Genomic DNA, 14,795 nt, shown 5'->3' with positions numbered 1-14,795 from the left:
TACATGGGAAAGAGCAAACAAACTACACAAACTTTTTTTTAAACAAAATCTAACAAATACACAGACAACTCAGCCATAGTTGGCTGTTTGGTTTGTTGATCATTTATGAGGTAAGGTTATTTGCATTTACAGTCCATGCCTTAAATGTGGCAAGTAGTCACAGTACAAATCATAAGAGATTTTTAGAAGTTCATTTCAGTTTCAACAATTAAAAGAATCATGCACAACCAGCCTTCTATACCTTTTTATTGCCTAGTTTGAGGAAAATAAAGCCATGTAGGAACAGCATATTAGTCTGTAATAATTTTAATTTTAAATTGGGATCAGAAGACCATCTTCATGGACATGGGAAATCACTTTGAAGTGCTGTTGTCAGGTAGGAAACTATGATTTGTCAGCCACATATTATTAAGCTTCAGTGGAAGCACTAGTGCTTTAAATGGCAGACGAAGGGCATAAGACTTAGGCCTGTTACAGACTGCCAAAATAAAGCTGCTTCAGGTCTCTTTGGAGGTATGCTATTTAAATGATGCATGGATCCTAAGAGTCTGGAGGTCGCGCCAAAGCCACACTCCATTCCTAAGCACCGGAGTGCAGCTTTGGTGCAGCTTCCAGAGTCTTAGGATGCATGCATCATTTAAACAGCATACCTTCAAAGAGACCTGAAGCAGCTTTATTTTGGCAGTCTGTAACAGGCCATAGAATAGTATTTCTCAGCCAAGTTCCTTCTATATGTGTTAGACTACAGATCCCATCATCTCAGCCAGCATGCCTGATATGGCAGTTGTACTTCAACACACTTGAAGGTGCGAAGTAGAGAAAGGATGGCAAAGAAATTTGCCCATGCTTAAGAAAAAAAAATGATATTTTATCTGCAGAACTTCTAAAAACACTATTTGCTGCTGCTGCTGTTGGTTATTATTTTAAATTGGTACACTCATTACCTATAATTTTCTATGCAAAATACATTGTAGGATTTAACAATTTGAAGATCTCACATTGTTCATTTAAATCTCACATTGTTCGTACAGATGCCTGAAGAGCAAGCGTTCTGTGTTTTGGTGAAGATCATGTATGACTATGGCCTGCGAGACCTCTATAAAAACAATCTAGAGGATCTTCGCAGTAAATTTTACCAGCTGGAAAAACTTATACAGGTAGGATTAAACTCACAAATTCATCTTTATTTTCTAAAATATAGGTTCATGAATGGAAGCAAAGCCCTACTATAGACATGCGTAGTAGGTTGTCATGATCCATGGTGTGTGTAATAAACAGTACCTGCTTCTTATAATACATACAATGTGCACATAACATTCCATTTAGCCATAAGTTAAAGAATTTACTATAGATACTACTGCATTTTTATTAGAAGATTCTGAGTTGTTGTTGTTATTATTATTATTATTATTAAACTTTATTTCTAAAGCGCTGTAATTATACACAGCGCTGTACAAAATCAGTAAAATTAAGGAATATATAAAAGCCTGCCCGAGGCATACACTCTAAAAGTAGTAACAGTTAGATAGAGGACTAGATAAAATTACAATATAGGAAAGAAAAGACAAATTAAAAAACATTAGATATAAAAGCAAATCGCATCAAACGTTATCAGACAGCCAGATGACAATCACAAATTCCCTGAGAATGCTTCCCTAAACAATATGATTTTCAGCTCAGCCTTAAAACTGGTTAGGGAAGTGATGAGCCGTGCATGCGGAGGAAGAAGGTTCCAGGAATGAGGGGCAGCAAGAGAGAAGGGACGGATCCGGGACGGGGCAGAGAAAATCCTGGGTTGAAAGAGGAGACTTTGGCTACCAGAGCGGAGAGTGCGAGTAGGGATGTAGGGAGAGAGAAGATCAGTTAAATAAAGAGGGGCCAGCCCATGCAGAGCTTTAAAGGTGAGTAACAAAAGTTTGTACCTGATGCGGAAAGGAAGAGGGAGCCAGTGAAAGGAGGACAAGAGAGGGGAGACATGATCATAGCGGCGAGCGAGTGAAATAATGCGTGCAGCTGAATGCTGAACAGAAATTAATGGGTGGAGGTGAGAGAGAGGAAGCCCTGCCAGGAGGAGGTTACAGTAGTCTAGTCGTGAAACCACTAGGTCATAGACCAGTGTTTTTGTGGTAGAAGCTGAGAGATATGGACGGATTTTGGCAATATTATAGAGAAAAAATCTACAGACCTTGGCTGTAGTCTGGATCTGGGGGATAAATGACAAAGAGGAGTCAAAAATGAAACCAAGACTGCGGGCTTCCTGGACCGGCTGGATGGAGATGTTATTGACAGAAATAGAAAAGGAGTAGTGAAGGGTGGGCTTAGGTGGGACATATTGGACATATTGAGCTTCAGACGCCGATGGTGCATCCAGTGGGAGACAGCTGTTAAGCAGGATGACACTTGCTGTTCTAGCTCTGGTGAAAGATTAGGGGTGGAAAGGTACAGCTGGGTATCATCGGCGTATAAATGGTAGGAGAAACCAAACGAACTAATAAGTTTGCCAAGGGAGAGTGTGTATAAAGAGAACAAAAGGGGACCCAAAACAGAGCCCTGAGGAACTCCAAGAGATAACGAGATAGAGGACGAGGTCTGACCACCTGAGACCACTGTAAAAGATCTATCTGACAGGTAAGATGTGAACCAATCGAGAACAAGGCCCGAGAAACCAAGGTCTAGTAGGAGACAGTGGTCCACGGTGTTGAAGGCCGCAGACAGATTGAGAAGGACAAGGATAGAGTAGAGGCCATTCGCCTTGGCCCGCAAAAGATCATTAGAGATTTTAGTGAGGGCCGTCTCTGTGGAGTGCCGTGGGCAAAAACCAGACTGGAAGGGATCCAGAATGGAGTTGGTTTCAAGATACTCAAGACAGCATGAATAGACAACTCGTTCCAACACCTTAGAGAGAAAAGGAAGAAGAAGATTGGACGATAGCTAGTCAAGGAAGAAGGGTCGAGAGAGGGTTTTTTCAGAATAGGGGAAACTAAGGCATGTTTGAAGACCGAGGGGAAGGAACCTGAAGAGAAGGAGAGATTAAAGATATAGTTGATGTCTTTTTTATATCCAAAGTTGCTGCCATACTGAAACATTGCTTTATCCTTATTATTGCTTTCCTTCTCTCTAAATAATATAACCTGAAGATTTCTTTCATATCTCATCAGTAGCAATGGGGCATAATAGGAATGTTGAAAGCAATTCATTGAGATGCTTCCATTAAGTACGGTATATTTGGGAGGATACAATTTTGAACTGGTTCTCTATGCCTCTTTTTGATGCTCTTTATAACTAAACTAAATGACCATTACTCTCAATCCGTTCAGATGTTTAAGCACGGTAGAGATTTAATTAGTGTAGATAGCATGGACTGATAATGATATTCCTGAGGAGGACTACAAAAAGGGAATACTTCTTCTTCATGGTCTCTGTGAATTACACATTACTGCGCTTGCACAGAGCATATTCAGAACCTACTGGCATAGCCTGAATTTTTGGCGGTAGTCCATCCAATTAGTCTCAGTTCCTTTTTGTCTGCTGCATGAGCAGCACCTAGGAATCTTGCTAGCTTTCGGTTTCGACCGCAGCCTAGTTTTTTCATTGATGATTCTATTCTCCATTATGTCTTCTTCATCTTTCTTCAAATGGTGTGAGGAATGTAGAATGAAGCTTCCTGCCTGTGGTGTCTACTCCTGGTAGATGCTGTGTCTTGAGGAAGAGCGAAATGTCCATATTTGTGCCCAGTGTAAGACCTTCACTCCTCAGGCTTGGAAGAACCAGAAATTGAGGCGCAAAGCCCTATCATACAAACAGGTGCTAAAGCCAGCTAAACTTCTATGAGTAACAGTATCTGCTCCACCAAGACCTTTGTCCAGGAGTGTATCAGCCCAAAGGACTGAAAAAAATGGTTTCTGAAGCTGGAGGACCCTTTAAGGGACTACGAACCAAGAGGCCCAGCTTGGAGAGACCAGGCCTGGCTGTACTCAGTATTGGTGCGCTCAAAATCTCTTCAGAAATGATGTTGACAAGCTGGAGTGTGTCCAGAGGAGGATGACTAAAATGGTGAAAGTTCTGGAAAGCATGCCCTATCAGGAGACATTTAGGGAGCTGGATATCTTTAGCCTGAAGAAAACAAGGATAGATATTTGAAGAGATGTCATATTGAGGATGGAGCAAACTTCTTTTCTGTATCTCTAGAGACTGGGACATGGAGCAGTGGATTCACACTACACGAAAAGAGATTCCACCTAAACATTAGGAAGAACTTCCTGACAGAAAGCGCTGTTCGAAAGTGGAACACACTTTCAGAGTGTGGTGGAATTTCCTTCTTGGGAGGTTTTTAAACAAGGCTGGATGCCATCTGTCTGGGATGATTTGACTGTGTCTTCTTGTATGTCAGGGGTTCGGCCTGGATGGCGCTTGAAGTCTCTTCCATGATTATTCATAATATTTGGGTTTGCTTCTGGATCTCCAATGCTCTGGCTGTCCTGATTCAACAAACACCTACACAGGCTAGTTGGGGAGGGAACCATCAACTGATAGCTCAGGCAGAGGCAGTACATTACTGGCAACTATAAAGCGTTCTTGCTGGTATGAGTCCATTAGAGAAAGGCGTTAATCAAGCAGTCCAAGTAGAGGGAGGCAACAAGAATCAAGGTCAACACTGTCCAAAGGTTGAAGAAGCCAGGAAGTCTGAGGTATGAAGGGCAGGAGTTGGGAACCAGGTATCAGAGACAGGAATGCTGGCCAAGAAACAGACGAGTTGCTTCCAGCACTAGCCTCAGGCAGATTCATCTCTTAAATGGCCTAACACCACCTAGTCTTAATCAGAGCTGTCCTGTTGCTGCTTGGCCCGCAGCGTGGCTGAATGTCTTTGTTGAATCCTTTTGTCTTTTCTCCTTGATTGTTGACATAAGATCCCAGCTGTTTCTTCTGCCTGATCAGCAAGTGTCCTAACTGGTAGCTCCTTCCCCAGTCATATGAGGACTTTCCTTGGACATTCAAAGGATTAAAGGTTGGGAGGGAAGGCACATGCTAATGAGAGCTGACATCACATTCTAATGAAGGATTATGTCACAGCTGATGTAATGTTCCACTGGCCAATCAATTGAGCAGAAGTAGGAATTTCCAGATGTTTCCAAACAGAGATTTTAAAAAGGGCTTTCCCACCATGAGAGTTTTTGTTTTTCCTTTGTTTGCCTCAGGCTGTGGACTGAGATGACTTGGATGCTGGTTGGAGCTGGGCTCAAGCTTCCAGCTATCCAGATCCATCAAGGACTACAAAGCCCATCTGAACTTGTAAGTTAGCTCAGCAGGAGTGGGGAAAGGTGACCTAGAAGATCAGGGAAATCAGGGATCTGCTGGAACAGAGGGCCAAACCATGGTGTCTGTGTTTGGTGGCTGGCCCAGAGATCATCACAGCAGGTAAATCTAGCCTTTGTCCTGCTGGCTTAAGCTGCACTTCAACAGGATGAGCTGGCTGAGGCTTTTCAGAAGGGAGAGCTGGCTGAGGTTGCTCTTCAACAGAGAGGGCTGGCTGAAGCTGCTCTGCAATAGGTAGAGCTGCAGGCTGTTCTCTGCCTGGAAGACTTGCCTGAGTCCCTTCTTCAATCTCCTCATCTCTCTTCCTATGGGTCCCAGTCCTGCAGTTCCTGGCCCATGACTCTGGCTGAAGGCATGGAAGATTCTTTTCTAACAGACTTGCCAACTCCAATTTGATGGATTATTCTTGCAGCTCACAAGCCTTCCACACAGAGGTCCTATGCCTATAAGTGGAAGACATTTTAGGCCTTCCTCATGGCTGCAGGATTGTCTCCTTCTAGGGTTCAAACCTGTCATGTCCCGGAATTTCTCTTGTCTTTACATGACACAGACCTCTCCATGTCCTCAGTGAAGTGCTACCTTACTGCCTTCTCCTGATAACTGCAACATAGAGAACGTCCCTCATGTTTTCGGGACATCAAGGCATTCTTTAAAAGATACCTCCACTTGCATCCACCTGTCTCCGGTCCAATGCTATCATGGAGCCTTGTATTATTGCTTTCTTAATTTTCAAGGAGACCATTCGAATTCTTGGCCACATGCAACCTTAGACTCCTCTCATGGAAGACGGTTTTCCTTGTGGTGATTACTTTGATATGACAGGCAGGAGAACTCTCTGCCCTATGCACTGACCTACCTTACCTCTGGTTCCACTGAGACAAGAATCACAGAATCATAAAGGTTATCCAGTCGAATGCCCTGCCAGGCAGGAACACACAATCAAAGCATCCCCAACCAATGGCCATCCAGCCTCTGTTTAAAAACCTCCAAAGAAGGAGACTTCACCAGACTCTGAGGGAGATGGTGTTACAATCAGATATCTCCCTCATCCCAAAAGTGGTTTCTGCTTTTCACCTAAACTAAGACACCATGCTTCTTGCCTTTATGCAGTATCTCACCTCTGACTTTGAGAGAGCTCTCCATTCCCTCAATGTCCATAGAGTTCTTGCATTCTACATTGACAGGACTTCAAATTTGAAGAAAACCACTAGACTTTCATTTGCTATCCGAATTCAAAGTTGGGCCTATCAGTGTTTTCTCAATGTGTTTCAAAATGGATGGTCTCCACCATCTGCTTGGTATATGAACCAAGAAAAAGCCCCCTACATCTGTCAGGGCTTATTCTATTAGGGCTGTAGCTACCTCTTCAGCCTTCCTTGATGATGAACTACTGGATGAAGTTTGCCGTGCAGCAGCATGATCCCAGGCACTAACTTTCATTTCTAACTACAGATTGGATGTTTCCTCCAGAGTTGATGCATCTTTTGGGAGAGCAGTTCTGTCCACTCTCAAGTGACATTTCCCTGCCACTCCTTTTTGGTGGTAATAATTTTCTGCCTTCTTCTCTTGTGGGCTGTTCAATAAAGTTTTACAATTATTTGCATACATACCTTGAGTTGTGGCATGACACTCACACCTCCATTTATCAGTAGCTTGCTAGTTACCCATATGTATGATTCAAAGAGACCATGAAGAACAAGGACAGGTTGTTTACCTGTAACTGTTTTTTTGCCTGATCATCAGTGACCTACCCATCCTCCCATCATTTTGTGTCCTGCCTCTTGGTCATTGGGATGCTAAGTTTCAAAGGTCATCGTCCTTTGGAACTGAGAGTTATGGGTGGGACTAAGGGATATATATAGGTTCTGAATATGCTCTTTGCAGGCATTTTAAAAGCCATGTGTGAATTCACAGATGACCAGTCAAAGAAACTCAGTTACAGGTAAAATAGAATAGAAACTGTCCTTTTCTTTTCAAACAGATGAGGACATTTTGATAAGCAGTTGTCAAGCTTATTTTGATGCAGTCCCCCCGTAGTCTTCACCCACCACATCCCACCACAACCACCAAACAAGGAGACTACTTTGAAAATGCTGCTAACGGTGTGGGAAAGGTAGGAAGATAATGTTTCCTCCTTTCCACAGTGACGTGGAAATGGTGATCCTCACCTCCATCAACAATCCTGAAGCAGTTTTCCAGCACTGGCGATCTTGTGCAGTGTCATTGGGATAAGATCACCTCCCCAGTATAATACAGTATAATACAGTATGAATCATAGAATCATAGAGTTGGAAGAGACCGCAAGGGCCATCCAGTCCAACCCCCTGCCATGCAGGAAATCCAGATCAAAGCATCGTCGACAGATGGCCATCCAGCCTCTGTTTGAAGACCTCCAAGGAGGGAGACTCCACTACACTCCGAGGAAGTGTGTTCCACTGTGGAACAGCCCTTACTGTCAGGAAATTCCTCCTAATGTTGAGGTGGAATCTCTTTTCCTGTAGCTTGCATCCATTGCTCCGGGTCCTAGTCTCTGGAGCAGCAGAAAACAAGTTTGCTCCCTCCTCAATATGACATCCCTTCAAGTATTTAAATAGGGCTATCATATCACCTCTTAACCTTCTCTTCTCCAGGCTAAACATCCCCAGCTCCCTGAGTCGTTCCTCATAGGGCAAGGTTTCCAGACCTTTCACCATTTTAGTTGCCCTCCTTTGGACACGCTCCAGTTTCTCAATGTCCTTTTTGAATTGTGGCGCCCAGAACTGGACACAATATTCCAGGTGGGGCCTGACCAGAGCAGAATATAGTGGCACTATTACTTCCCTGGATCTAGATACGATACTTCTATTGATGCAGCCTAAAATCGCATTGGCCTTGTTAGCTGCCGCATCACACTGTTGACTCATGTTCAACTTGTGGTCTACTTGGACTCCTAGATCCCTTTCACATGTTGTCTCCTTAAGCCAGGTGTCTCCCATCCTATATCTGTGCATTTTATTTTTTCGCCCTAAGTGCAGTACCTTACATTTCTCCCTGTTGAAGTTCATGAGATTAAAAGCAAACAGCAGTTCTGACAAATTTGTTCTCAATCCCAAAATAATGCACTAAATTATTAAGACATATATTTACTGGATATATTTACCAAACAAAGCTTTCATAAATGAATTAGCAGAACTTTTCAGCTTTTGCCTTCTCCAGTTATTAGGTTCTGCTTCCTTATCACTCTAATATATATACCCACACACACATGTTTGCACGCGTGCCTGTGCCCATACATATGTGTTCGTGTGCATGCCTGTGCTCATACATATGCTCGTGTATGGCTCTAGCCACTTCTCACTGACAGTGATACAGTCCTCGTTTACCTGTCACTTAAAATATGTATTGTCGTGCAGCAATTTGAAAATTGGGCTTTATTGATAGGATTTTTTTTATTAATACATCATAGAGCAGAAGTTGTGTTCACCTTTCTCTTTCACTGTCTTCTTTAGGAGCAGTTGCCTGATCTGTATAACCATTTCTTGGAACAGAACCTGGAAGCTCATATGTATGCATCTCAGTGGTTTCTCACCCTCTTCACTGCCAAGTTCCCTCTCTGCATGGTCTTCCACATAATTGATTTACTCCTTTGTGAGGTAAAATAAAACCCTATTCAGTTGGACAGTCTGACTTTTCACTACATATTGTGTCATTTTTTGGGCATATCTTTGTTATTCTGTGACAAGGAAGACTGCTCTTTTATTTTATATTACAGTGAGACCTCCGTATCTTGCCATCCGTGGATTTAAGCATTCACAGACATCAAGCCCCTATTGTACCCCCCGTGCCGCCATTAGGGACAGCCCCTGTTGTCCCCTATGGTGGTGTGTGCAGGCATGCTACCATTAGGGACAACAGGACTTCATCTGAAGTCCCATTGTCTCTAATCATGACACAGCTGCGTGGACATGCCACCATGGAGGACAATGGGACATGGGGGGCGGAACAGATCCCCCATGGATACCAAAGTCCCACTGTAATGTCCTGGCACATCAGTCTTTTATCTTGAAAGAATGTAATTTTCTGCCCTTGATCCTACTGCGATTTAAAAAGAGTAATACAGTATGTATATAAACTCTTCCAGAGTTTCTGTTTAGATTCTAAAATAACAGGACTTGGTGACATTGTTAGATGCGTTTGAATGTTTGTGGTTTTTCTGAACGTTAAAGAAGAAAGCAGTTAAAAGTGTGTGTGTGTGTGTGTGTAAATAACATTGTCCTACTGTGCCTTAGAAAGGCCACTCCTACACTACGGACTTTAAATCAATTTACCTTTTAATGTTAAAAACGGAATTCATCATAGGTCTGATTCAAAAGTAATAACAGAACTCAGATTGTTATTCCCTGTATGAGTTTAATGTTTCCTTTTTCCTTTCCCATAAAAAGTGAAGATTAATGTGTTCTTCATGGTTTGAACAAACTGTATTTTCATCTAATAGAAACTAGTTTGTACAGACCATTATTAGATAGCAGACCATTATTAGATAATTCTGTTTGTATCATTAAGGTCATTGTCCCCAGTAGTTGGTGTCCTCCTGCTCTTTGGAATACCATCTTCTTCCAACATGTAACTAATTTAAAGCCCTTCTGAACAGATTTGTGGGATTCCTAGCAAATATGATGTGTCATGATGTGTCAAATTCAAGGGCAGAGGATCTTGGGGTTCAATACCTCCCAACAAAGAAAATCTTATCTGTGTACTAAAGTAACATATTGAAGTGAAGGATAGGCTGAAGTCTTCTTGACATTTATTTTTTTAACCTCCTGGATGAGGTTGATTTTTCTAAATCACAAATAATTAAACTGTGTAATTCTTGCCTGCATTCTAAAGAGGTTATATATGAAGACATGGTTCTACTACCAATACTGCCATTATATAAGCTGCCCCGGTTATGTTGCACAGAGAGGCGGGATATAATAATAATAATAATAATAATAATAATAATAATAATAATAATAATAGCATTCTTTCTAAATATGAGCTGATTTGGGATGATCAAAACAAAAATGTTTAGCGGCTTTTCTTTGTAAAGTGATTTGTTTATGTAAATAAGTAAATGTGGAATTTTGGCCTAAAGAGTGCTAAAGTTAAGACTAAAAGATTTTAAAATGGTCCCGACAGGTGAAAAACAATTCAATAACACCCCTTTTTCCCTTACGCACCAAGAAGTCTAAGGACAGATTTATTACTTTATCTGTTGTTTGTCACTATAAAATTTAGAACATGTCAGCTAGATTTAGGACATACAAAAGAAGCACACACTGTCAAAAATCAAATCTTTTCATGCAGAATGAAAAGAATAGCAATTAAGAGTTATAAGTGTTGTTTTATTCATTTATTTATTTAATTTATATGTCACCTTTCTCCCTGGAGAAGTAAAAAGAAATTGAATTATATGACCAGACATACCATTAAAAACCCGCATGATAAGGATACATACAGTAACAGTATTCAAAGGTAATGCTAAACCATTCCAGACCACTTGCAAGCCCTAACATTCACTTAATCAGAAGATACAAATTGTTGGTAGTTCGTATAATTTGTACAAATTACAAGTTGCTCTGGAGACAGGACTGCAAACAGGGACGTAGCCGGGGGGGGGGGGTTTCTGGGGGTCCGGACCCCCCCTTCCATTAGAAAAATGAATGGTGTGTGCTGCTGCGCCACCGCACTCAAGCCCCATTATAATGGTGGCACTTAGTCTGGACCCCCCCCTTCCTAAAATCCTAGCTACGTCCCTGCTGCAAACTATGGTTTTATTCTATCTATGAATGGACATTTATGAAAGCAGTGTGCAATGGGAGAAGTAAGAATGGGAATCTTGTACTTAATGTTAACTTTTACTTAGCATCAGCCTCAGTAAATTACACATGGCAAATTAAAAAAAACATGATGAAAGGCAAGTCTTAGTTCAGAGTCAGACAAACTAAACCATACTTTGGAGATCAGCAGTGGCTCTCCACAGACCAGTTCTTATTCATCACAGTTTGCTTTCTTCTTGTTATTTGCTGTGAAATTGGTTTTAATTGCCAGTGATCCATGGGTGTCAGGAGTATTGGTGGTATAACAAATTGGACGTTAATAAAGAGTTAAATGACCACATAATTAGACGATCATTAATAAGAATATGGAATAAGTGTAAAAATAAATTCTATAAGGAGTTACCAGAATGTGTATCAGCACATGAGGCACCCATGAAGAAAAACATGTTGAGGAGAAAATAATGGTTAAAATATCAAGCTCTCTTAAATTGGAATGAAGAAAAGTTGAGAATAAAAATTGAAGATGAGCTGAAAAGAGAGGGAATACAATGTCAATGGTTTTTCTATAGGCAACTCTGGGAAAGAACAAATATAAGACTTTAGAAGGTATTACAAAGGGAAAAAAATGATCTTGATATGATTTTGTTGAACAAGAATGCCACCATATCTAAAGTGTATAAACTGCTGTTGAAAAGAAAAACAGAGATGGAAATTGTTAAAGAATGTACTATACAATGAGCACAAAATATCAGCCCCTCAATACTGCTGGAAAAATGGGAGAGCTCGGGTTCCAGATCTGAAGTTTACTCTTAGTATGAATGTGAAAGAAAACTTTTACAGAATGCTTCACTGATGCTACTTGACCCCAAGTAAATTAGCGAAGATATATAAAAATGAAAAGGGAATGTGTTGGGAGTGTGGTCAGTGTGAGGGAACCTTCTGTCATATTTGGTGGCTGTGTCCTAGAACAAAGAAATATTGGATAGAAATTCATAAAATAATACAGATTGTTTTCCAGATGAAAATTAAATTACAACAACAACTAATAATAATAATAATAATAATAATTTGTTTTATTTATATACCACTATTCCAAAGATCATAGCGGTGAACAGCAAGTAAGCTAATTAGCAAGTAAGCTAATTTGCCCCCAACAGTCTGGGTACTCATTTTAGCGACCTCGGAAGGATGCAAGCCTGAGTCGAGCTTGGGCCCTTTTGCTGGTCTTGAACTCGCAACCTTGTGGTTTTGAGTGAATGGCTGCAGTACAGGCATTTAACCACTGCACCAACTTCCTTATGATGAGCACCCTTTTCCTTTTGTGAGAAGACTGATGCAAAGAAGATGTTGAGTAGTTCTGGCTTTTCTTTGTCCCTATTAGCATTTTTCCATCTTCTCCACGAAATGTCCCTACTATTTCCTTCTTCCTTTGCTACAGACATAACAAAAAAGAAGCTCTTTTTGTTGTTCTTAACCTCTCTAGCAAGCCTGAGTTCATTCTGTGCTTTAGCGTTACTCACTTTAGTCCTATATATGCTAGATATTAGTTTGAATTCTGCTTTGGGGATTTTCTCCTTTTTCCATTTTTTTATGCATGTCCTGTTTAAAAGCTCAGGTGAAAGGTCTTTATTCATCCATCCTGGTTTCTTGAGACAGCTCCCATTTTTCTTCCTCACTGGCACAGTTTGAAATTCTGCCTTCAGTATCTCCCTTTTGAGTAACTCCCATCTGTCCTGAACTCCCATTTCTTTTACAATTCCTGACCACAAGATCATCCCCAGTATTTTCCTAAGTTTATTAAAATCAGCTTTCCTAAAATCTAGAATGCATGTCTGACTATGTTTGGCTTCTTCTTTCCACTGTATAACAAATTCCAGTAGAATGTGATCACTCCCACCTAAGGATCCTGCCACTTCCACCCCATTCCTGTTGGCTGGGATTAGCTTTAAAACAGTTGATCTTCTTGTTGCCTCCTTCACATTTTGGACAATGAAATTGTATGTCAGGCAAGTGAGGAATTTGCTGGACCTTAAATTCTTGGCTGAGTGACTTCCGGTAAATATCAGAACAACTGAAGTCACCCATCACTACTACATCTCTCCTTTCTGAGAGTATGGTCATCTGTTCTAGAAAGGCATCATCCAGTTCCTAAGTCTGACTTCGGGGTCTGTAGTAGGAGACTCCCACAATAACATCTCTGTTGTTTCCATCCCCTCTAATTTCTATATCAGTGGTCTCCACCTTTTTCCAGAATTTAAGTCCTGAATCTCTTTACATGTATAAACATCCCTCACATATATATAATATTACTCTATTACTACATTCCAATCATGACACTCTTCCCATAAGGTTTCAGTGATGCCTAATTATATTGTACAGTGCACCCTTACTTTATGTGGGGGATTTGTTCCGGACTCCCCCACGTAAAGCAAATACCACCAATGCTCAAGCCCCATTTAAATGAATGGGGCTCGTGCATGCAGCAGTGTTGTGGCACAGCGCCATGCGCACCATGGGTGCATGCCCCATTCATTCCTATGGGATGCGCCCCCCCTCCTTTGCGGCTTTCAGCATATGCTGAAAGCCACGTTTCACGCAGGCACACTATATTTGGTTTACTGTGCTAGGAGTTCAAGTTCATCTTGTTTATTTTCCATGTTCTGTGCATTAGTGTAGAGATACTGAAGAACATGAGCCACGCCCCCTTGCTGCCTATGTAAACTTTTTTCCCTCTCACTGTCTGGTCCTTGCACTATTTGTCTTGTTTTTTCTAAGCTCTTAAAGTCATTTTGAATTGTTCTCAGGCATATTAGTAACCTAATTTGGTATAATCAGATTTCATAAATGTGCCCTCTATTCTATCATCCAAGTCATTTGATAAAGCTGTACAATAGCACTGAGCTCAGTATAGAATCCTATGGCACTCTGCTAGTCACTTCTCTCCAGGATGAGGAGGAGCCATTGTTGAATCATAGAGTTGGAAGAAACAGCAAGGGCCATCCAGTCCAACCCCCTGTCATGCAGGAAATCACAATCAAAGCATCCCCGACAGATGGCCATCCAGCCTCTGTTTGAAGACCTCTAAGGAAGGAGACTCCACCACACTCCGAGGGAGTTTGTTCCACTGTCAAACAGCCCTTACTGTCAGGAAGTTCCTCTTAATGTTGAGGTGGAATCTCTGTTCCTGTAGCTTGCATCCACTGCTCCAGGTCCTAGTCTCTGGAGCAGCAGAAAACAAGCTTGTTCCCTCCTCAATATGACATCCCTTCAAATATTTGAACAGGGCTATCACACCAGCTCTTAACTTTCTCTTCTCCAGGCTAAACATCCCCATCTCCCTAAGTCATTCCTCATAGGACATGGTTTCCAGACCCTTCACTATTTTAGTCGCCCTCCTTTGGACACACTCCAGTTTCTCAATGCCAAATACTGGACACAGTATTCCAGGTGGGGCCTGACCAAAGCAGAATAGAGTGGCACTATTACTTCCCTTGATCTAGACATTATACTTCTATTGATGCAGCCTAAAATCGTAGTTGAGTAGCCTTTGGGTTTGGTTGATCAACATTAGCAGTGTCTAGGCCATATTTTACTAGCCTTTTTGGCGATCTTGTCAAAGACCTTACTGAAATCAAGATACGGTACATCCACAGCATTCCCTTCATCTACCAAGCTTGTGACTCA

General features: G+C 41.4%; 1 protein-coding gene across 6 annotated transcripts in view; it reads left to right on the top strand.

The window, feature by feature from the left end:
• Positions 1–14,795, top strand: part of RABGAP1L (RAB GTPase activating protein 1 like) — a 177,737-nt gene that overhangs the window by 84,101 nt on the left and 78,841 nt on the right. For 5 of the 6 annotated variants that reach the window (XM_042466392.1, XM_042466395.1, XM_042466396.1 and 2 more), the window contains exons 16-17: positions 1,032–1,157; positions 8,802–8,945. In XM_042466392.1, the coding sequence (XP_042322326.1) occupies positions 1,032–1,157; positions 8,802–8,945 (270 nt within the window). Of the gene's footprint in view, positions 1–1,031; positions 1,158–7,294; positions 7,402–8,801; positions 8,946–14,795 lie in introns of those variants that run through there. The other variant, XM_042466399.1, reaches the window with a different exon arrangement.

The sequence above is a fragment of the Sceloporus undulatus genome, chromosome 4, assembly GCF_019175285.1.
Source record: "Sceloporus undulatus isolate JIND9_A2432 ecotype Alabama chromosome 4, SceUnd_v1.1, whole genome shotgun sequence".
In the NCBI taxonomy this organism is placed as follows: Eukaryota; Metazoa; Chordata; class Lepidosauria; order Squamata; family Phrynosomatidae; genus Sceloporus; species Sceloporus undulatus.
This window is presented reverse-complemented; position numbering and strand designations above follow the sequence as displayed.